This window comes from Chrysemys picta, chromosome 1 (assembly GCF_011386835.1).
Source record: "Chrysemys picta bellii isolate R12L10 chromosome 1, ASM1138683v2, whole genome shotgun sequence".
Classification (NCBI taxonomy): Eukaryota; Metazoa; Chordata; order Testudines; family Emydidae; genus Chrysemys; species Chrysemys picta.
In genome coordinates this window covers 13097217-13122211 of record NC_088791.1, presented here as the reverse complement: position 1 = coordinate 13122211, position 24995 = coordinate 13097217, and the positions used below count along the sequence as shown (strand labels likewise).

Below are 24995 nucleotides of genomic sequence, written 5' to 3'. Positions count from 1 at the left end.
TCATTATTGTTACAAGGGCACTTCCATTCTAAACACCTTAGTTTGAGGGATAATAAGCCATTACCTTTAGAGATGCATCATGGTTGTCCTCAAACCAAAGGTGAAATTTTGTGGAATGAAGAAAACCTGTTTAGCTTATATAACACAAACATTGAAATAAATAAGCATATTTTTATTAAATACATTTTATTTTTTTTAAATAAACCACCATATGAATGCAGCATTGAGACTGAGTAGCAATAAAGTTAGAACATTTTAGGTAAGATGCTCACTTTAATCTTAATTCTTCCCATTCATTCATATGCATTTCTTAGTCACCAAACATGAAGCAATGCAAAATGCTACATGCATCTAAGATTACAGAAAAAGTGCAGTTCTTTTCTAATATACTGTTTACCAAATAGTATCAGATTACTTAGCTGTATAATCTTACAACATAGGAAAAGAGACCCTACTATAAATAATGCATACCCACAAGAAACTGAGTAAAAGTTTGTGAGAAACAACCCTAAATTTCTTAAATTTTATGGAATTCAAATTTCAACCGTGATGCAGCATAAACACCCCAAAGGTACTGTGTTGTATAGCAATTCGAGTCAAAGTAGATCTAGAAGATTAAAGAAATTTAAATCCTTGACAAGCAAAGGATAACCATGAAATTATTCTAATGTGCTCTGGAATAGAAGAACACTGAAAAAAATCTAGAGTAACTCTTTATGAATAGTGCATTTATAATTTTCCATCCATTAGGATGTAAATATATTACATTTGGTATCTAATGTCTGAAAGGTATGAGCTGCAAACTGTATTAATTTCACTGTTTTGTGAGTCACAACGTTTGGAGATCAAAACTAGCCCAAATTTCCTTTGCTAGATACTGGAATGGCCAACACGGAAGAGGAAGCAGAAAGTCATTCTGTGCACCACAGTATTACTGTACTACAATGTAAGTATTTCTGATGATTAAAGTGTCCTCACCATTTTAATGTGTCCAATAAAAACAACAGGAGTCCGGTGGCATTTTAAAGACTAACAGATTATTTTGGGCATAAGTTTTCGTGGGTAAAAAACCCACCTCTTCTGTGTCCAATGTATTTTATTTCTTTAAACAAAATTAAAGGTAGTTGGAGCAAAGATGCATCACATTCAGAATATGTCTGCTAATAAATTAGACTATAGCAGGAACCTCTTCAGTTCTTTAACACTGAGAAATGAAAAAAGCATTCATTTATTTTCCATTTAGTCAGGAAGCTAGAGATTCTGGAAGGTTGAAAAAAATGAATAAATTAGAATGATACACAAGTACTTCTAGGCAGATTGCTTTGAAAAAAGAAAACAGTTCTTTCAGGTGGGATGGCAGAATACAGAAGTCTTCCAGTCCTGACTTCCTTTCCTCTGGATGAAAGCTTAGAGCAATGAACACTCAGGAGATTAGTGTACATGCTGGGTAACTCCAAAAGTTTTAGCAGAATACATGGCCCTTTGAGTTTTTGTACATGTATCATGTATAATGTGCTTTTTTTGATATAATAAGAAAGTTGCTAAATTGTCCTCAAGCTGGAAGGGGTTTTCCATTTAGATAAGCCCAGTAGCTGCCACATATTATGACTTCTCAGTATAAAAGCACATGGGTATCATTGCATTGCAAAACTAGACCAAATGCTAACCATTTTACTGGGGACTATAGATCTAAATTCAATTTTACAAAGTTGATACTGTAAGTTATTCAACCTCAATGTGTATCCCTTTGATCACACATAATCCTCTCCTGGCATCACCTTCCAGGTCTTCCCACACCACGCCTCCTTCCCGCATGCCAGACTACTCTATAAATATGTATGCATCTACCTTGGAATTTGTACTGCACTCATCATCAAGACATTTGAGCACTTCATATGAATACACTGATAAAATACTGTATGGGAACCGGTATCTGCACAGTGCCAGAAAATAACCTTTGGATGTACGTTAGTGAAAGGAAGAAAGCTGTGTTTAGGTAAAAGAATCAACATTTATGTTGTTTATTTGCAGTTCTCTTTTCAGAACATTAGCAGCATCTGTGTATCAGGTACAGTTCTCTTGTTCTCAAATATGTGACTTGCCTGTGGGTTGGAAACCTCTGCCTGAGCTATGTCCCCACTCAAGAGAGCATACAACAGAATCTTCCATTTATATAGCTATTTTTATCCCAAACGCTTTATAAATACAGGACAAATGCTACCCTGGGAGACACGTGCTTTATTTGCGTTAAGTCAAAAAGGCCTGTTGCACATATTTGATGGGCAGAACATGGCCCCCAACTAAGAATCACTTCAGTCACTGCTGAAATGCAGCCACCTCAGCGGGAGGATGCAGCGACTGTTTAACAGCACACAACAATACTGGATAGTTTTAAAAAATACTATGAATTTGAAACTGGTAGGGATATTTTAGCAGGCCGAATTCTTTACTTCATCTTCCTGGATAAATTCCAGTTTAACACATTACTCCTGAAAAATGTGTCATGGCGGCATTAGTAACCACAAGAGGTAAGAACTTAAGGTTTTCATTTTGTTTAAAACAGTCAGTCAACAGCTCACCTTGCTTCTCACAAAGAAGAGTACTACCCACTAATCAACACTGCCTCCTGCAGCACTGGAATTCTTCCCTGCATGTCTTCTGTACAAGAATTGCCCTGTCTTATCCTGCTTAGCTCATAATCTGACAAGATCTTGGCCGAAGGTGGCACAGCTACAGAGCACGGGAGCATATAGATAAAGCCTCCAAAGTAAAGGCTAAACTGATAAAATACTGCAGCTAAAAGTTTATTTGCACTGATCAGAAGTTCGGTTTAAATTTAATAGAGTAGGAAGGTTTATGCCAAATTTCTTTTTACATTCTTTTTACACTACATAATGGAGGCATTTTAATTGTTTTGTTTTGTTTAGGGCTGTCGAGCGATTAAAAAAAATGGTGATTAATCACGCTATTAAAAAACAATAATAGAATACCATTTATTTAAATATTTGTGGATGTTTTCTACATTTTCAAATATACTGATTTCAATTGCAACACAATACAAAGCGTACAGTGCTCTCTTTATATTTATTTTTGATTACAAGTATTTGCCCTGTAAAAAAAAACAGAAATAGTATTTTTCAATTCACCTAATACAAGTACTGTAGTGCAATCTCTTTATCATGAAAGTTGAACTTACAAATGTAGAATGATGTAAAAAAACAACACTGCATTCAAAAATAAAATAAACTTTTAGAGCCTGCAAGTCCCTCAGTCCTACTTCTTGTTAAGCCAATTGCTCAAACAAGTTTGTTTACATTTGCAGGAGATAATACTGCCCGGTTTTTGTTTACAATGTCGCCTGACACTGAGAACAGGCGTTCTCATGGCACTGTTCTAGCCAGAATTGCAAGATATTTACGTGCCAGATGCACTAAAGATTCATATGTCCCTTCATGCTTCAACCACCATTCCAGGGGATAAGGCGTCCGTGCTGATGACTAGTTCTGCTTGATAACTATCCAAAACAGTGTGGACCGACACATGTTCATTTTCATTATCTGAGTCAGATGCCACCAGCAGAAGGTTGAGTTTCTTTTTAGGTGGTTTGGGTTCTGTAGTTTCCGCACCAGAGTATTTCTCTTTTAAGACTTCTGAAAGCATGCTCTACACCTTGTCCCGCTCGGATTTTGGATGGCACTTCAGATTCTTAAACCTTGAGTCGAGTGCTGTAGCTATCTTTAGACATCGCACATCGATACTTTCTTTGCGTTTTGTGAAATCTGCAGTGAAAGTGTTCTTAAAATGAACAACATGTGGTGGGTCATCATCCAAGACTGCTATAACATGAACTATATGGCAGAAAGCAGGTAAAACAGAGCAGGGGGATGTACAATTTTCCCCCAAGGAGTTGGGTCACAAATTTAATTAACGCTTTTTTTTTTTTTTAACGAGCATCATCAGCATGGAATCATGTCCTCTGGAATGATGGCCAAAGCATGAAGGAGCATATGAATGTTTAGCATATCTGGCACATAAATACCCTGCAATGCCAGCTACAAAAGAGCCATGCACCTGTTCTCACTTTCTGGTGACATTATAAATAAGAAGAAGGCAGCATTATCTCCTGTAAATGTAAACAAACTTGTTTGTCTTTAGCAATTGGCTAAACAAGAAGTAGGAACGAATGGACTTGTAGGCTCTGAAGTTTTACATAGTTTTGTTTTTGAGTGCAGTTATGTAACAAAAAAAAATCAACATTTGTAAATTAAACTTTCACGACAAAGATTACACGACAGTACTTGTATGAGGTGAATTGAAAAATACAATTTCTTTTGTTTATCATTTTTACAGTGCAAATATTCGTAATAAAAATAATATACACTTTGATTTCAATTACAACACAGAATACAATATATATGAAAATGTAGGAAAAAATCCAAAATATTTAATAAATTTCAATTGATATTCTATTGTTTAACAGTGCATTTAAAACTGCGATTAATTGACAGCCCTAGTTGTTGTTTTTTTAACAGAGTGGTGTCAACCAGTTTTTAGGTGACCGAGCTGTTAGGATAGCAAAGTACTCTGTTCAGTTATAATATAGTAACTGACCTCTTCCTCACACAAACTCAAGTTTTATTAAGTACAGACTGTTTTATGTCAGGAACTCTTGCCCATTATCTTCCTCCTCCCACCTCACCAATAAATAAATATAGTGATTAATGCATATGGCAAGGGAGGGCATTAGTTCATCTATCTGCTATTTTAATGTCCCTTTAAGAAAAGTTACGTGCTTAGGGCTCTACTCATGCTTTTTTTTTTGGGGGGGGGGGGGGGAATGTCTCTGGAGGGGTCTCTCTTTAAATAGGAGAAAAAGTAGGATTCCCCTGAGTTTTTGGAGAAATACAGGGGTTCATCCTGAATCACAGTAGGTCTTAAATATTTGGCAGAAACAAATCAGTAAAATAATGTAATTTGATAAGGAGGGGGCTCTGAACTGCAAAGTAAAACATTACGGGCGTCTCTTCAAATCTTTAGTTTGCACACACTTGTAGTTTAATTTTTCCCAGGAATCCTCTACATTTCAACTGATGGGCAAGAGGATCAACCCATTGTGCTTAGGTATTGTCTGTGTTTGGGGTCAGCATGAACCATGTTATCTACCACACAGGCTGCAATTTCTAGGTACAGCTAAGCAAGTTAAGAATTTCATGGTAGCAAGACAGCGACCGAATTTAAACTTTAAATTTGAAATGCCTTCATTTGTCAGCTTGCCATAGCTTCAATGAAATTTAACATAACTGTGTGGAGGGCTCTTAAAAATATTAAGGCTGCAATTTTCAAAGGAACCAAAAGGAGTCAGATGCCCTAATCCTAATGAATTTCAGTAGAAGGTAAGTGCCTTACTCCCTTAGGCTCCTTTGAAAATCCCAGTACAAGTGCATTAAACAGACTGATAACAGGTGCTCCCATACAGATTCATATTTAAATCTTCTTATAAAACTACACTTTTAACCTGTTATATACTACTATAAATATATACATATATACACATACAACAGAGAGAAAAGGGCAAGCAAAGTAATTTGAAAAAGCATTGTGATTGTGTACTACAGTGCTCTGAACATGTAAAGCACTAAGTAGTAGTATTACAACTATGGATTTTTACCAGTTCTCAAATCTGTAAATTCTCTCAAAATACAAAAAACAAGTCAAATCTAGTCAAAAATCACCTTCAATAGGTCTGTGGCTTTAAAATATTTGAAACAGAAATAAAGCCTCTTTAATGAATGCTTTAAAGTTTCTCATGCAAAACCAAGTGTATCCTTGTTTCATATTCAATTTGCAATAGGATACCCCAGCAACTTAGCTATGAGAGCTTTTTTGGCTGGTCACTAGACGCCTGCTGAGATGGGCTCCATACATAGGTAACATTCTACTCGAGACCAAATCCTCAGAGCTGCATCTCACTCTCCTTTAAAGTTAATCTGAACACACTGGACTCAAGAGGAAATGAAAAGTGAGTTTCTCTCCCTTCCTATGGCACTGGGACTTCCTGAGTTTTACTGATTGGTCAAGAACTATTATTTCCTCTATGCTATTCCCAATTGTGTCTGTCAGACATAATCAGTGTTGCACACACACACACACAAGTAAAAAGTGTTAATGTTTAAATATGCCAGGAGCATATGAATATGTAAAAAAAAAACTTGAAAAAAATGTACACATTTTAAGATAAAATAGCTACAGGAACACTAATATGCATGGCTTTATAGATTTAAAACTGCAAAGGGCAAAGTTCATTTGCTACTGTGAAAGTCCATAAAATCCATAAAAGATGATAAGAGGAACTACAATTATTCATGATTTTGAATGGGATAAATGGATTATGTGGCACTTCGGTTAAATAACACTTCTCAGTCACAAAAAAAGCAGTGCCATCCCCACAACTACAAATATTTTTATAATATTTGAAGAACAACATCTTTCATCCCGATATGAATATATAGATATTGCTCCATCTGCTACTGAAATACGCTCCCCTCTAGAACGGTAAAGCAGCAGCCATTTACCACCAGTGTATTTAAGAAGGAAAGAGCAAAAAGGTTTGCCAAGGAAAATGGAGGTTATGTAGAGAGTAACAAACTGTAATTTGCCCAGGACAGTGGAGCTACAAAGACTCTCGCATTAGCTGCCATAGAACCATTAAAAACAAAATGGCCAAACCTTGGCTTACCTTTTCATACAAGATGATACTTCAGAGTATCTTCAACTAAAACCAGATATCAGTTTGATAATAAGAGAAAGATTTGTAAGCTGCACCAACTGGAAACCCTATGTTTTTCAAGGCTTGTCTACACTACTGCACGGGGTCGATCTAAGATACGCAACTTCAGCTACGTGAAGAACGGTGTCTTCACTGCGGTAAGTTGACAGCTGACGCTCTCCCGACGACTCCGCTTGCGCGCCTCATTCTGGTGGAGTACCAGAGTCAACGGGAGAGTGCTCAGCAGTCGATTTATCACATCTATACTAGACACGATAAATCGATCCCCGCTGGATCAATCGCTGCCTGCCGATCCGGCGGGTAGTGTAGACAAGACCTGAGTCTTGATCTAAGTACCAACCATGCCCAAGTTGCTTAGGTCTGATATCACACTGCAAAGTGGTATGTCTGTAGGTATGCTATAGCTATTGAAAAGTCAAATTATTTGAGCCTTTAATCAAAATATAGATATAAATGTGTACCTATTAAATCATAAAACATCTAATCTCATCCTTAAGAAACAAACCAATTCAGATATTTAGTTTCAGGTATCAGAAACCTATAAGTGTGCCTAATAGCATAAACTATGAAAATGAACCATTCAGAAACAATTCTGAATTATAAACTTTGATGTGAACTTCAGTCATCCAAAATCTCCTGTTATCTGAAATGGGGTCATGTCTCCCTCGGCCTATTAATCTGAAAATTCCCTATTATTCAAACTGAATCTACGACACCTTTCTCATACTGCATTGAGATAATTAAGGAGAAACTGTCTATGCATTAAATTTAGTTAATCCATTCTGATTTATCCAACACACTAAGATTCTCTTTATTTGCACACAGATGAAAACTGGAAGTTGAGGTTACTCAAAGTGAAGACATGGAGAGGACGCTGAAATGATAGCCAATTACAATGTTATTACAATGTCATTACACACACCGTAGCGGAGTGTGGCAAGAGGCAAATAACTCAAATGTCTAAAACAGGACTTTTTTAGGTCAGACATTAAAATACTGGGAGTCAGGATTTGCCACTGATTTGCTTGTAGAGGCATGTGACAAGTCATTTAACTGCTTTAGCCTTGTTTACACTGGAAAAAATGGGTCCTAGAATTCACCATTGATGTTAGCACCAGTGGAATCTGTGGTTTAGATATAGATCAAGATTGGGCAATATGATGATATGAACACCTAAGCCTACCAGAAGTCTGTCCACTCCAGCTAGTTGTTAAGAGTTCCCATGCAAATAGCACAGCCATTGCTGCAGCAACATGAAGATGTTTCATGTAACAAGGGAATCCTAGTCCCACACTTCTCAAAATCAAGTACATTTATGTGGTACTGATCTCCACCCCACAAAGAGAGAGTAATCCTTCAGCATGTAAAAAAGATTAAATTTGTGCATTGGCATGAGTATGGAAAACAATTCTCTCATTAGTAGATCCAGAGTAAGGCTTGCGTCATGTGGACAGTTTTTAAAAAGATCATGATAATGCTGAAGTCTTTTAGCATTACATTAACACACACATCCTGAAAAAGAATAAAATCTGCCAATTTCTGTTCAGAAACAACCCGGTTACAAAGAGATACATGGAGTAATTATTTAACGAAGAAGAGATATTTTTCTCACAGTGGCTATAAATCTGTAGTTTAGCAGCAATTCCTGACCTTTTACCCACTGGCTGAAGCATCAGCTATATTTTCAGAGAATTAAATATTTTGGGAGGTCCCCGGGGAGAAAAAGGGAGAGAAAATTGAGAGCATTAGGAGTGAAAAGGAAAAGGTCCAGCATGCTGCAATGACTCTGAAATATAATGAAATTACAAGGTCAGCCCTTAAAATAGATTAACTGCACCTTTCATTTATCCTGTTTTAAACTGTGGCTAGATTTTCCACCCCCCCCACCTCCACCCCCCGGGAGTCACCAAAAATATTCTGTGCAGGATGAGGGGGAAAAAAGCCTGAGAAGCTTGAGAACAGTAACATACAACTACCAGACAATAACCTAATTTGAAACTTATGCTTTCTAAGCCACAAAGGTGTCCGATGCTCCAGCTGAAATAAAATCCTCAAGTGTAGCAGCAGTACACGGTGTAGAACGCATTGGGGGTTCTAAACAAAGTTGGATATTGTCAGCAAAAGGAAAAACTGATACCACATGACAAGTCAAGGCATGTGACAAAAGTTTTACTGAAAAACAACCACTAGGAAATTAAAATAATGACAGTGTTCTGTGTTTAAAGTATCCAAGACAATGGGAGCCTTTTATCGTAAAGTCTTATTTTCTCCCCGAAGAATAATTTCATTATAGCCAAAATTGCAATTTGCACATTACAATGCATTGAAACAATTTAGGACTTTCATTCCAATTCAATGTCAATTAACTTGCTGTAAGAAGGTGGCATGACATGTGAATCATTACTTTTACAGTACGCAATTTTAATTTTGAATCCTCAAGAAACATTAACAAGTTGCAAGTTATTGAAATAGGTCTGGAAAAAAACAAATTCTTTGAGAAAACAATTTCATCTACACACTGAAGCTTTAAAGGGGCATAGTCAACTTAAAAAAAAACAAATATTTCTGTCTGAAAACTGTTTACTTACTATTATTACAAGTAACACAAGACTACTGTAACTGAAAAAATTAAAAGTATTTTCTCCGTTTTTCACTTTTCTTTGGACAGGACAGCAATTTTTGTATACTCAGTTTCATGATTTATTCTGTAGAGATAGTGTTCTTTTTTGTTTGCACAGGTCTTTCACAATAGAGGCAAAATATTTTTTTAAATTAATAAACCCATTTTTATAACACAGAAGTTGGCAGAAATATTCAGAGGCAGTGAAGAATCTGAAACTAGTTTTAATTCAGTTTTTTTTAAAGTGTTTTGAAGTTGGTTTCTCTATCATCCTAAGTATTTTCTGATATTGTACTTCAGTTTTACCTAGATTTGCTGAGGAAAAGAACATGAACAACATTTCTGAAAAATCACAAGTACAGATGAAGACTTTTTCAAATCTGTCTATGCCATTCAAAGAGCCTACATTGCCCTTGACTCCCATAATCCTCATTACAAACTTCCCCTCAAAGGCAGAGGGAGATTTTCAAAAGGTACAAAATGCAGTTAGGCGTTGACTTCCTGTGGGAGTTACTTACCTTAACTGCTAGGTGTGCCTTTGAAAACCCCTCACCCCCAAGTCTACACAGCCCAACTGTGTGATTGGGTTTGTGCTATGGGTGAAGTTTTCCTGCAGTGCCCACTAAACTGAATTTTTGCCTATGATGTTTACAAAATGAAGATCCTTAGATGAAAGTCTATTTGGCCTCAATCTACATTTCTGTTTCTTTTTTAAATCTTCCTGTTTTTTCTTGCATTATTTCCATTGGAACCATGTTTTGGATTATGACACTGTTTCTTAAGGAAAGATAAAGATATATAGTTATAATTATGAAGACAACTTTATTATTCCAGAGAGGAGTTATTTTTATGGTTGTCTAATGGTAAGAATTAAACCACACATTTTCTGTACTTTTTTGTTGCCATCTCATATTCTCCTTTTCCTTTGAACCTGCCTCTCCTATTGGCTCTTTCCCAATGGCTTTCCTCTGTCTGCTTCTTAAGCTTGGCTGCCTTTTTCATTTTGTCTGTTTCTCCTGTTGCTTCTTCCTTGCTAGACTGATGCATACATGGAGACTCATTCGCACAAAAGCAATCAGTGTCTGACACTTAGAGTGCATGGACTGCTAAAGGAACTTGACACAGAGCTTGCAATACTCAGCAACCAGGCATGGCTAGTAGCCAGGAGCAAAGTGTTCCAAGTTGATCCTCTACCAATGGTTTATACTTCAAATTGGTTGATTACACAGTACCTGGCTGTTGATATGTGGTGGTGTTTTGCATAGCCTAGTATACTGGAATAGTTCTGCTGAAAAATATCATTGCTGTTTTTAAACCACCAGTGCAGTTTACTGTAGGGGTATATAATAAAGCTACACTCCGTAAGATTATATGGGAGGGAGTGGAAGAGAATAGAAAGGCTGCAAACAAAGTAAGAACAATGACAGAGAAACCCAGTTTATCAAATGGCAAAGTCAATATCCAGATACGCCTTTTTAAGCATCTATAAATCCCACCACACGCCGTTTAAAAAGTCATTGGCTTTGTTTAACCCTTGAGGAAACCAGGGATTGAAATTACAGTGGTTTGAGATCCAAGGCTTGCTATATTCAGTTCTGGACAAGAGCCAAAAAAAGCACTGCTAGACTGAGAGGCCAGTGACAGTTTCAAAATCTGATATATCAAATCACTGGAGCTAGACACTAATGCTTTATACCACTGTGAAGCTTAATGCTTTATACAATTACATTTCTAGCACTAGTCGGCCTATGATATCATCAGACCTGAAAATCATATTATTTTGATTTCCACTTTGCTTTTCCATACCTCTCTTCAATTCCAATGTGATTTTTAGCACCTAATATCTTACAAACAAAGAGAGAGAGTTTAATAAGTTATATAATTTGACAGCTGGGTTTCCATGCTTTCAGGTGTAATAAGCACAGGTTTCTGGTGGTTATTAGGGTCTAATATCACATCAGCATTAAAGCAGGAGAAAAGCAAGACTGTAATCAGAATGACATTTTTAAGCTCTGACCTGCCAAGGCAAGACATGTCAGACAAAGTTACAAATAAATCAGGACAAGTAAATTGTGTCCAGAACTGGTCCTGGATCAATGATTAGAAAAATGAAGCTAGCTCTTAAATATGCAGTATCCAGGCTGAAAGGCCCCCAAACGTAACTCCCACTACAAATTACATTTGTTTTAAAATAACCTCTAATGACAGGGTTTGAGGAACAAGATGCAGAGACAGAGAAACATTCCAAAGCAAGAACTAAAGCTGTCTCTCTCTCTCTCTCCAGGGGAACCACGAAGAAGCATGGAGACTGCAATTGTGCCCAGTGGACAGAACTTCCTGTATCTTCCCCTCGTGCCACTCTGGAGCAACCAGGCACAATCAAGCTTCCAGAAAGCAACAAATGAACTGGTCCCCATTAAGGCTGCGTGCTCATTAAAGAACTAACAAGATGTCCCAAAAAACTAGAGCTGATGCAAATATAGTAGAATGTTAAAAACTGATGCATACCTAAGAATCGCATACATATTTTCTCCCCTCTCATCCCAATGCAAGAATTATACAGAGTGCATTACTGTGTGTGCCTTAAAAAATCTGAGGGGGAAAAGTGGAGGGGAGGGAAGAGATGACACAATATAGAGTCATAGTTTTTAAAGAAATACATATTGTGTATCAATCATATTAATTTAGGATTGGGATTTAACTGGCCAAGAAACTGAGTTACTATGGCACATGTAAAATCAGTCTTTGGGACAGGTGAACTTTTTAAAATTTTGGGGAACTACACTGTAGTGTCTAATACAAATGAGGTCTGGCTTATAGGTGCTACCACAACACAAATACTAATTTATTATTATTACTCCCTTTGGTTGAGTATCTAGATTTTTTTAAGTGCCTAATTTCTCTTTATACTCTATTACTTTAACTGAAACACCAACTTCATAGAAATTGGTTGATATTATTGCAAAAGTTTGTGTTCTTCTACATTAAAGCATGAGAAATAAAGCATGACCATCATGTTTTGCAACCAATTTATTTTTTTTCTCAAAAAAAAAAATTAATCTATTTTACAAGTTCACCATGACATTACAGTGACAACAGCACTAAAACAACTCTGTAAAAACAAAAGAGGGAATAACTAAAAATAGGCAGAAAGTGAACATCATGACACTGGCATAAAATTTTCCCCGAAGTTTTAGTTGTAAAAAACACCACTAAAACTCCAACATCAAACATGGTAATGATGAATCAGATTGTATTATAGAAAAGTGTGTTTATACATAGATCCATATAATTTATACACTTGACATATATGCCAAGTCTTCTCGTCAAAGTTAATTAAACATAGTACTCTAGATTTAATACAAGGAGCCACATTCTGCTTTCAGTTAAAACACTTAGAGGAGAATTTGGCCCAAAGTACTAACCTCACAGCTAACGCTAAATGGCAGAGACAGGTCATGAAAATCTGGGTGCATTTTCACTGCTCGGCACATTACTATTAAGCACAGCCGTAAAGAGTGCATGTTCCAATTCCAGCATTTCTAATGGGTGAGGCATATGTGAACAGAACAGAACAAAAAATTTGTCTTAATGACTTTTGGTAATAAGATTGACAAAACAGTTAAGTAATCAGGCAAACTATCTGAACAAACTGAATACCTTGTATGTCACACCACTGATTCTAAAGAAAGTGGCAATATGTTATTTGCAGGCACAGAAAACAATTGCAACTTGAGTTTTAAGAAGTGGGCTAGCAACACCTACTGGTCATGGTGCATATTTAAACACAGTTTTTGATGCAAATGTTCTCTAAAAATAAATGTGAAAAATTTAAACTTTGTATTATGACAGAAGTGACTAATTACAATGACATAATACTTAGTGGTATTGTTAATATCTGAATATCCATAAAAATAATTTAATCAAAACCTGAATGAACTCAGCCGTAGGCCTTAATATCAAACTAAATGTAACCGTACAGTTTTCAAATACTGCCTTAAAATGAGTAATATTCAAGTTTCATATGATTCATGCACATCGCCTCACTTCATCATTGCATGTAGCTATATCTCTGTCGCTACATGAAATCACTCAACACATTAAACTATTAAATGTAACTGTCAACAAAGACAGAAGTTTTACACATACGTAAAATCAGCTGACAATGTAGTCAACTGCTATATGATGTGATTCTTAAGAGAATGTTTTTGAGGGATAGTTCCATAACATTTCAGAGAGGAAATTACCTCCAAATTTTATTTGCCAATGAAGTAGTGCCAGATGTTGAGAACCGATCCTCCTGATCCATTTCATGTACCCCAAAAATATTGGTCTGAAAATAGTTATGAACTTTTTTTTTTTTTTTATAACATATATGTAATCCCACTGAATTCAAAATTCCAAATTAACCGTACTAGGAAAATGCCCTAAACTATACTTAAGTATAGTACAGCAACTATAACAAGAGTTATTTTCAACGTAATACTTGTTTAAATTTGTATCAATTCCTTTATTGACTTAAAAAAACCTGTGCTTGTGGTCCCTCTGATACACTAGCCTTGGGCATTAGAAGTTTTCCTGGTTCCTGTCCAACTCGGGAAATAGTATCTTCTTGCTTCAGGTGTTAAAAGGATTCCTACAATATTTATAAGGACTGCTCTAATCTAACTCCTGGATCTAACTTGCAAGAGAAAAAAAATGTAGAAATTACTTACAAAGAAAAGCACAATTGCCGCCATATAAATATTTAGCTATAATGCCATACTGAGTTTGTAATAGTCATCACGTCTTTTCCTATATACTGATATTCCGCAACAGCTACATTGAGTTCTCTCTTGGACTTGATCTCTCTACTACATTTTAAAACCAACATTTACAAAAGTGGCAACTGATTCTGGGTGTCTAATTTGAGACACTTTAAAGTAGCCTAATTTTAATGGTAGATGTGAAGAACCATCTGAAAAATCAGGCACTTTTAAGGTGTCTCAAATTGAACCACAAATTGAAGTACACAAAATCACTATTCACTTTTGAAGATCTTGACATAATTCTATAGGATGTCCTTACAATTATTTTTCAGCTATGCTATGGTTACCTCTTGCTTTGTATTTTTCAGCTCTCTTTGAAGAGTTCTTTTAAAAAAATGTTTTAAAAAGCAAATCTTTTATCAGGCCTCCCAATTAAGAGATTTTAATCCCTTTAAGCATTGAAAAACATTTGCTACTATTTAAATTTTACTTTTGGTCACGTTAAGTCAAGAAATATTAAAATATTTCTCATGTGTGTAAATAATTGCTAAAAACGTCTGCCTTTGAGGAAATGAAAGTAAATGTGAAGGCTGCAGACCTGAAAAATACATTTTAGGGCATTCTTCCCATTTCAGAAAACTGTTCCTTACAGCCACTTTGCATAGTTTATAATATATAGTTTAATTGTAGCACATTATGGTTAAATCAGCAGAAAATAAACCTGCTACCCAAATAATAAAATTCTTTTATTTATTATTTGTTTTACTCTGGTGCTTAAGAGTCCCAGTGATGGACCAGGACCTTGTTGTGCTAGGCATTGTAAATATCAGTAATAGAACAACAATTCTGCACATCATTTGTGGCAGTAGAGCAACAGGATTTATTCATGTTGTCAATAAAGGGAAATCATTTTCTGTTCATTTTTATGTTGTAGGGGTTTTCTGCCTACATTTAGCGTCTCAGGCCTTATAGACTAAGTTCTTCAGTGAGCCATTATGTATAATACACAGTATATCCCACGTTATTTACTTCAGAAGAAGTAAATGCCACATTAGAATTCTGTCTGTTAACTGTACTGTTCATTCTTCACAGTAAGCATTTTGTTCTATTTAGTATTTCTCTTCCTAATCCACAGCGCTACATATACTTAGAAAATATTGTTATTATTTGTAATTATCATTAAAGGACAGCCAATTTATGTTACACCTGTCTTTTTTTTTTTTACCTTCTATTGTTGGTTAACATCTGAGATTCTTGTACCTTAAGAGATTACAAAAAAAAAATTCATTCCCCTTTTCCCCTTTCAATTATTGTTATAATTAACACAAGATTACTGTAGCTGACAGAAAAATTGTCTATTTCACTGCATTTTCTGTATAGGCATTTTCACTTTCCTCTACCATTTTTATGAATCGTTCATTCAACAGGGGAGAGGAAGGCATTTAAAAATAGAAAAGTGTGACTGTAAAACCATAAAAATTAGTAGAGAGACTCAGATGCAAGTGTAATACCTGAAACTACTTTTACTTCAGTTTTTTAAATTAACTTCATTTCAAAATAGCAACAGCTTTTTAAACATTAGCTTGAAGGGAGAAAGAACGATTTTGTCACCTGACAGATGTTGTGAGGTTTAATTCATTAACTTATTTAATGACCTGAGATCCTCAGATAGAGAATTATTACAGAAATGCAAAGTGTTCTCTGATGCAAAGTGCAGTAAAAGTGGAAAACAGAACTATAACTTTAGCCACGCTACTGGTCTCTTTATTTTGCATGATGATTTAATATTATCATGATTGTATTTCATTATTGAGCAGTGCCCTAATGGGTGCTTTACAAAACCACTGTTATAGGTGGCACAACTTGGGCAGCTTAAAGAAAATGTAAACAAATATGTAAATACTCAAACAAATAAAAACAAAGAAAGGAAAAAATTGTTAATTTCCCACCTTCTTGAGATGAGACAATAGGTGGCATGTAATCAGGAATGTACTCTTTCCTCTCTTCTGCATCTTTGCTTCCAGGCTGGGGAAACTGTAGGACATTGTTCTTGCTGACAGGAAATGAAGGGATTTGATGTGGGAAAGTGACAGGTTCAATATTGTGTATGTAATCTTCCAGCTCATGCAGGTTAACCCCCATAAGTGTGAAGGCTTCACTTACATCATCCAAAATTGGATCTGTACGGCCATCTGTAAACAAAAAGGAATTTTAGTAAGAATCTAGTCTGAAGAACTTTGACTTTGTTTTGTAATGAACAATATAAGCACATTCAGTACACAGGAAATTTCCTTTTGTCAGAAGTAAAAAAATGGATCATTTAAACTTTTATTAACCCAACGGCAGCTTACATGTGGCTAAATGCAACACATCTGGCTAAAACTAAATACATTACTTATTCACAGTAGTGCCTTTTGTTCAAACGGAAGCTCTAGTGCTTTATAAACTAGAACTACAACATTCACTTCACTCACCAGGCAAAAGCACTTTGGCGGGGGGGGGGGGGGGGAGGGAGTGGAGGGGGGAAACAGCAATAGCTCAAAAGCATGCAGTGCTACACAACAGTTTAGGTCAGAAGAGAAGAATACTGTATTTCACACATACTGAAGGGGGAATTTTGGTTAGGAGAAAGTAATTCCCCAAGCTGCAATTTCTGTAGGACAACATGGCTAACACTTCTTTCTTGTGAAAAGCATTCTGAGAATTTTACTGGCCAAGTGGTCAGGACCTTGGTTTAATACCACATCCAAAGATAGCAACCCAATGTACTCCTACTAGTATGCCAGTACCTACTGTGACGGTACCTCCCATAAGGCTTTATGGAAATATGCTTAGAATGTGTTTTATGCTACATATGCCATGTAACATATCTCAAAGGTTATGATCTACTGCAGGCCTGCACAACATGTGGCCCGCGTGGGCTTACTGTGTGGCCCGCGAGGGGGTGAGTAGGTGGACTCACTGTCTGGGCCAGCTCCAGGCACACCCCCTCCCCACTTGGGGCAGCAAAAACCCTGGAGCCAGCCCTGCAGACTGTGCAGCCCGCGGGGGGGGGGAGGGAGTGTAGGCTAGCCAACGGCTGGCCGGCGGGTAGGCAGGGTGGTGAAGGGGCCAATGACAGAGTGGAGAGTGAGGGTGAGCCAGCGGCAGGAGGCGGGGGCAGTGGCAGAAGGTAAGGGGCCAGGCAAGTGGGCGGGGGACGGGGGCTGAGGAGGCAAGTGGGGGGGCAGGTGAGGCGGCGGAGGGAGGGAGGGGCTGAGGAGGCGAGCGGAGGGGCAGGTGAGCCGGGGGGGGAGGGGGCTGAGGAGGCGAGCGGGGGGGGGGGGGCAGGTGAACCAGCGGCGGGGGAGGGCGGGCTGAGGAGGCGAGCGGGTGGGCAGTGGCGGGGGGTGAGTAGGTGAGCTGGGGCAGGGGCAAGGAGGCGGGCAGTGGTGGAGGGGCAATTGGGAGAGGGGAAATGGCAGAATGCCCCCGACGGTCCCAAATGTTCAAGTAACTGCCCCAGGGTGGTAAAGAAAACTGGGTCATTAAGGCTTGACAGTCTCTGCGGGGAATCACTGCTAATCCTAGGACCAGACAGGCTGCTGTGTTTGGATCAGGGGTTCTTCAACTTTTTCATAGTGTGGAAAACTGGTTAATGCAGGGACTGCCTCATGGGTTCATGTGCCTGTCGTCACTGCAGCAACTGCTTCCATGGAAAAGCCACCTTAGGAGGACGATTAAATGTATATTTAGCTTCTTTCTATCTCGCAGTCAGAAGAAGCTGGCCCCATGTGCACACACCCAGCTCTCTGGACTCAATCCCACCACACTTTGGGAACCTGTGCAGCCGAGTCTGTCCCCAGGAGTGCAAAGGAAAAGTGAGGACAGGATCAAATCAAATATCCATCCCCGTGTTAGAGAAGAGAGAACTATGACATACTGCACATAAATCCGAACCACTTCATTAGCGGAAGAGTTAAGCTGTAAATTTTAGAGGAGCCCAGTTAAAAGCCCATCAACAAATCGCACTTACAAATACTCGACAGCTTCCCTAAAAACTCAAAGGCGGGACAGTCTGGAAATGAACAGTTCAGGGATCTAACCCCACAGCCATATCATTCTTCCCTGTTCCTCCCCATCCCGCCTGCCCTACCCCCAAGAATCCTAGCCACATCCCACCCACTCCGGGCTCCCACCTCTTCCTCTGCAGAACAGCCCTTGCCACAGAGCCAGAACTCAGCAGAAGGGCAGTTTAAATAATTTACAGAGTCAATGTTATAAACATGACACAGGTCTTTGTGATCCCCATGGTATCCCCCAGTACTACCCACAGGCCCCCGTCTGACTCAGCCAGACACCTGGTGTTTGGGGCCAAGCCATTTTGGGGGTAGGAAGCTAGGAAAACGTTCAGAAAGGGAATGATGGATATTTGTGAAATACCTTAATTGCAAAACCCCTTTTCTGAAGGTTACCAAACCTCCCAGACAAATCCTACCTGGCCTAGGAGAGCTCAGGGAATCTCGTAATGTTTTGGAGAAGTTACACGGAAGTTAAAAATGGGTCTTAGTTGTAAGTTAGGATCAGTCTGAACTATGGAGTGGCTACCACTGGCCCATTACATCCGGGTAAGCGAGCAGCATTGATCCTGATCTGGTCTGGCTCCCATCCCCTCTCCAAGGGTTGCAGCTGTCTGGAGGTGCTGCCTTCCACACCTTCCTCATTCATTCAACAGGGCAATGGATTACAAAGTGGGGGGAAGATCTTATTCTACTTCTAGCAAAAAGACATTTTTCTTTTACCTTGATTATACTTCCTCAGGGGCCCGCTATAACATATTACCAAGGTTCAATACAAAGTCATATAAAAGTTATACAAAAATGTATAATGCAGAGATTTATCTACAACTGCATTGATTGACTGCTGTGTGCAGTAATATAGTGACCCCTGGGTCTTTGAATGAGGCTTTATACTTGGGGGGGGGGCGAGGGTGCGAGAGGCCAGCGTGGGCAAGTGGCAGGTGGGCAAAGAGGCAAGCAGTGAGCCAGCAGGGGGTCCAGGGGCGGGCATGGGGGTTTCTGGCAGGGGAGGGAGGAGGTGAAAGGAGGCGAGTGGTGGGTGGGGGACTGACTAGGAGGGACGCAACAAGCCAGCGGGGGGGCTAGAGGGTGAAGAGGGGTGTGATGGTGGGGCTGAGCGGGGACGGGGTGGGTCCTATTTTATTGCTGTGATCTGGTCACCCTATGCACGCCGTTTCTTTCCCCCTCTACACTACAGGCTTCCACACACTGTCAGTGCCTTCCTAGTGTGCCATACATACAATTGTTTGCTTTAATTGAAAAATTCTTAATAAAGTATCACCCCCCCCCCAAAATCTTCCTTTTCGCCCACAGCAGCGCTGGGGAAGGAGGGTTTGTTTCTGCGGGGCAGGCGGCACTGGGGGGGGGTTGTGTTTTGGGGGGCTTGGGGGAGTCAGCCCTCAGCTGTTTTCTTTGGAGTAATATGACCCTCGCCGCTTTACGAGTTGTGCAGGCCTGATCTACTGAATCTATTAATCCTGTCTGTATGCATGTCTCGTTTTTGTATTCAAAGTTATGAATATTGGCTGTGTACTGGCTTGATTTCTAAATAACTTTAGTAGAGCATTTGGTCAGTTCCTGGAGAAAGGAATGTTGAAGTTAAGTACCTAATCAAGAGACACTTAAAGGACAATGAATCTTGGAATGCTCCAATCCACATAAGAAGTCTACTTGAGGACATTCAAGGTAGCATAGAATCATAGAATATCAGGGTTGGAAGGGACCTCAGGAGGTCATCTAGCCCAACCACCTGCTCAAAGCAGGACCAATCCCCAACTAAATCATCCCAGCCAGGGCTTTGTCAAGCCTGACCTTAAAAACCTCTAAGGAAGGAGATTCCACCACCTCCCTAGGTAACCCATTCCAGTGCTTCACCACCCTCCTAGTGAAAAAGTTTTTCCTAATATCCAACCTAAACCTCCCCCACTGCAACTTGAGACCATTGCTCCCTGTTCTGTCATCTGGTACCACTAAGAACAGTCTAGATCCATCCTCTTTAGTTGGGAATTGGTCCTGCTTTGAGCAGGGGGTTGGACTAGATGACCTCTTGAGGTCCCTTCCAACCCTGATATTCTATGATTCTATGATTCTTTGGACCCCCCTTTCAGGTAGCTGAAAGCAGCTATCAAATCCCCCCTCATTCTTCTCTTCTGCAGACTAAACAATCCCAGTTCCCTCAGCCTCTCCTCGTAAGTCCTGTGTTCCAGCCCCCTAATCATTATAGAGGGCGAACAATTTATGAGTTTACCGGGGGGGGGAGAGGGGGGGGGAGGGATAGCTCAGTGGTTTGAGCATTGGCCTGCTAAACCCAGGATTGTGAGTTTAATCCTTGAGGAGGCCACTTACGGATCTGGGACAAAATCAGAACTTGGTCCTGCTAGTGAAGGCAGGGGGCTGGACTCAATGACCTTTCAAGGTCCCTTCCAGTTCTAGAAGATAGGATATCTCTATTTATTTATTTAATTTATAAGCTTTATCCAGAGTAAAACGGATTTATTTGGGGCTTGGACCCCATTGGGAGTTGGACATCTGAGTGTTAAAGACAGGAACATTTCTGTAAGTTGCTTTCAGTTAAGCCTACAGCTGTTAGGGGACGTGGTTCAGACCCTGGGTCTGGGTTAGCAGCAGGCTAGCGGGTCTGGCTCAAACCAGGCAGGGCACTGAAGTCCTAAGCTGCCAGGGCAGGAAAGCAGGGACACATCAGTTGGCAGCCCCAAGGGGGTTTCTGTGAACCAACCCGTCACAAACTCCCTGGGCCACGGCTGAGAACGGAGTGTGTAAAGACAGGCTCTGCCAGAAGCCACACGCTGGGACCCATGTGTCCCTCTGAAGCCCAGACAAGGCTGCCTGGGGAACTGCTGCTCTCCAAATGAGCGACTGTTCACTTTCACTAGGCTTTAAGTATGGCTTTCTCTCAACCATCTCTGGTCTCAGCAGTGCCCTCCTTTATGCCTCACCAATCCCGCTCCGAGGCAAAAGACAGAGCAATATGCAGTATTGCTGGGGAGCACTGAGCAATCGCCCAGGTCAGACCCCTCACGACTGACGCTGAAAGGAATCAAATGCAAAGCAAGACCCTGGGAAATGCTATCAGCTGGCCTCATCCAGGGAGAGGAAATGTCTCTCAGTATCACAGCCAGGGCGCACTGTGGCAGACACCACTGGAACAATACCCCACCCTAGCTATCAATGAGGGCGATCTAAGTGCTGGCCTCCACATGGGGTGAATTTCACCCTGACAGATTAACTGGACTCTTTCTCTGAACACGGTACCAATCCCCCATCAGAATCTACCATGTGCTAGTGCTTCCAAGCCAGCCTCCTCAGGCACCGCACCAGACAGCAGGGCTAGAAGTAGTTGTCAAACTCTATTTACTTATTTAAGCTGAAGAAGCCCTTCTCTCTGTCTCGGGGAGACCTTGCCCTAGCCTAGCGTCATTAACCAGCTCCTCCAGCCTGCCTCCTTGTGGCTGGAGGTAGAGATGCAGCAACCCTGCCTCAGTTTCCCCACTGTCCTTTGGTCTACTCTAGCCACAGGAGTGACCTGGCCCTCTGGCCAGGCCACTTGACAGAGTCCGACCCCTTCTAGAGCCAAAGAGGCCTTTACCAAGGTCTAACAGATACGTGTAAACAACCAAACCTTCAACACTGCTGGGCTCCGCTGACTGCCAGATCATTACAGGTGCACATCTGCTGCTCTAGACTGTCCTCCTGTCTAATCACAGGCCCCTGGGCCTCAGCCAATCCACAGCTCAGCGGCCGGCCCACTGCTCCCCTCAGTCAGGGGTTCAGGCAGGCTGCAGCTCCTCAGGGCCTGTCTCTAGTCAGGCTGCCAGCTCACCCGTGGAGCAGCCCAACAGCCCTTCTCCCCACCTCCCACCAATTGCTGGGCTGCCTCCATTTTAAATCCTGCACCCAGGCCTGGCAGCCAGTACAGGTGCATCAGGAAGCCTCTGGCTGCAAGTTAACCCTTTCCAGACTGGGATGGTTCTAAAGCCTCCATCACACCCCTGCATTTTAACTGGGCAATCCTGGGCTAGTTCCACCAATGTGAACTACTGGGGCTCTGCACATGTGCAGGAGCAATCCATGTGCAAAGAAGCAGGAGCAGAACTGATACCTTGGTTCAGAAGTGCTAGGCCCTGGAGACCCCTTCAGGAGTGAGCCAGGGAGACAGCCACTAATCATCTGCCAAGTACTGACCGCTTAAAGCTGAAGGTAGAATCATAGAATAGCAGGGTTGAAGGGACCTCAGGAGGTCATCTAGTCCAACATGTGACCCATGGCTGCCTATCTGGTAAGAAACTGAGAGTCATGCATGGACATGTGACTTGCCCAGGTGACTCCAAAACTTCATCTTGGAGTTGGACTTTGCATAGGAGAGGGGAGGAGGTCTCCACCCACAAAAAGAAAGTCTATTTAAGCCCATGGGAGACCCCTCCATTTTGTCTTCAGCTGGCTAAAGAGAGCCTCTCCACCCCTCAGGATACTTGAAAAAAACTGGAACAAAGGACAGTGTGCAAGTGATGTGAGTGACTGCTGGACCCAGGCTAAAAGGAGATTAGTCTATAAAAGGGAGCATTCTGGAACTGGTGAGGATCTTATCTGTATTCAGTTTGATTAGACATAGATTTGCGCATTTTATTTTATTTTGCTTGGCGACTTACTTTGTTCTGTCTGTTTCTACTTGGAACCACTTAAATCCTACTTTCTGTATTTAATAAAATCACTTTTTACTTATTAATTGACCCAGAGTATGTATTAATACCTGGGGGAGAAAACAGCCGTGCATATCTCTCTATCAGTGTTATAGAGGGCGAACAATTTATGAGTTTACCCTGAACAAGCTTTATACAGGGTAAAACAGATTTATTTGGGTTTAGACCCCATTGGGAGTTGGGCATCTGAGTGTTAAAGACAGGAACACTTCTGTTAGCTGCTTTCAGGTAAACCTGCAGCTTTGGGACAAGTAATTCAGACCTTGGGTCTTTGTTGGATCAGATGGGAGTGTCTGGCTCAGCAAGACAGGGTGCTGGAGTCCTGAGCTGGCAGGTAAAGCAGGAGCAGAGGTAGTCTTGGTACATCGGGTGGCAGCTCCCAAGGAGGGTTCTGTGATCCAACCCGTCACACCTACCACCTACTGACTCACCAACGCCACTTCCAATATTTATTGTGTTTTGCCTCTAGAATTCTCCCACAAGCATTAACCCGGCATGCCCCTTGCTTCACTTATGAAATTAAAAAATAAAGGACAGTACCCTTCAAAATGGTGCTAGAACGTATACTATTCTCTTTCATTAACATCTCGGTAACACTGACTGGTCCACATACTGATAGGAACATTGGATCTGATCCAGTATGGCAATTCCTAAGTCCATCTCATCCAGCATTCTGTCTTAGTAGCCAGCACCAGATGCTTCAAAAGAATGGGTAAGAACCATGCAGTAGGCAGGTGTGGGATAGTCTGTCTCTCATTATAGGTCTCAAGATAATCTCTAATAGTCAACTATCAAACACCAAAGCATGAGGTTTAATGTACACCTCTACCCTGATATAACTCTGTCCTCGGGAGCCAAAAAAATCTTACCGCGTTATAGGTGAAACCACATTATATCAAACTTGCTTTGATCTGCCGGAGTGCGCAGCCCCGCCCCCCCCGGAGTACTGCTTTACCGCGTTATATCGGGTCACAGGTGTACCTTTCAAATTTTTTGTTAACAAGCACATCCATAATTACAATAATGCCATCTACATAAATGTTCATAAATGATCTTAAAGTGCAATTCTCTTCGAAGTTACTATATAAAACTAACACTTTCTCACTGAAAAAATATGCTTATCAGGTATATTCAGAATCATAGCTACTACGGGTGGTAATGTAAATATTGGTTTGGTGTGGGGGGTTTTTTATTTTGTTTTTAAATGACTTTTTACTCCTGTTTCAAATAATCTCTGTGTTCCAGCTTTCCCCATCTATAAAATGGATGTATTGGTTTTTTTCCTCTCATCTTTTGTCTTGTTTATTCGGAATGAAAGCTCTTTAGGACAAGGGCTTTCCCTTACTATGTGCCTAGCACAATGGGACTCTAATCTCCGCTGAAGCCTTTAAATGTTACTGTAATACAAGCAGACAACAACCACGACCTCCATTTGCTCAGCTTTAAGTTCCCAGGCAGAGTTTACTGAGCCTGACAGTAAGAAAAAACATCTTTTTACTTGTTTCCTGAGCAAATCTGACCTAGCAAATTATTGACACAATAAACACGAAATCTTACAATGCCATTTTTGATTCACTCTTCAGACAAGAAACATGTTAATGTCAAGTAGGGAAAGGTAGATGTAACTTTACTAAATGATTTACTGAGCAAAAAGTGCCAACATCTAATGGATAAAGCAGAAGAGAGGTAGTCACGGCTAAAGTGACAGGTGCTGGACATTGCTGGGGGTCAGTCAGGAACCTACACACAGGTGGGTCAAGACTTTGGTTGCTCTGCGTTGACCTGGAGTGACACCATAGTTCAGCAGCATCTTGATCAACTCTGCTGCTTTATTCAGGGACAGCGCAGTCAAACTCAATCCGAGAAGGGGGCTAGTCAAGGTGCCCTAAAAACTGCTCATTCCAAACAGTCCTGACCAGCTTGCCACAGCTGAGGGTGTTGTTCCATCATGTGGTCAAAATTCAAGCAAACCCCAAAAGGTTTCTTTTTGTCTCAATATTGCAACATGGAATGTCCACACACTCCTTGATCATCCAAACCAAACTGATTGTCCTGTCAGGTGAA

The 24995-nt window shown here is 40.3% G+C and overlaps 1 protein-coding gene across 3 annotated transcripts in view; it reads right to left on the bottom strand.

Moving 5' to 3' along the window:
• The window catches only part of TAF3 (TATA-box binding protein associated factor 3), a 148805-nt gene that overhangs the window by 110717 nt on the left and 13093 nt on the right, over nt 1-24995 (bottom strand). Inside the window, exon 2 of one of the 3 annotated variants that reach the window (XM_005291915.5) lies at nt 16105-16347. In XM_005291915.5, the coding sequence (XP_005291972.1) occupies nt 16105-16347 (243 nt within the window). Of the gene's footprint in view, nt 1-13654; nt 13778-16104; nt 16348-24995 lie in introns of those variants that run through there. The other 2 variants (XM_042859469.2, XM_042859468.2) reach the window with 2 other exon arrangements.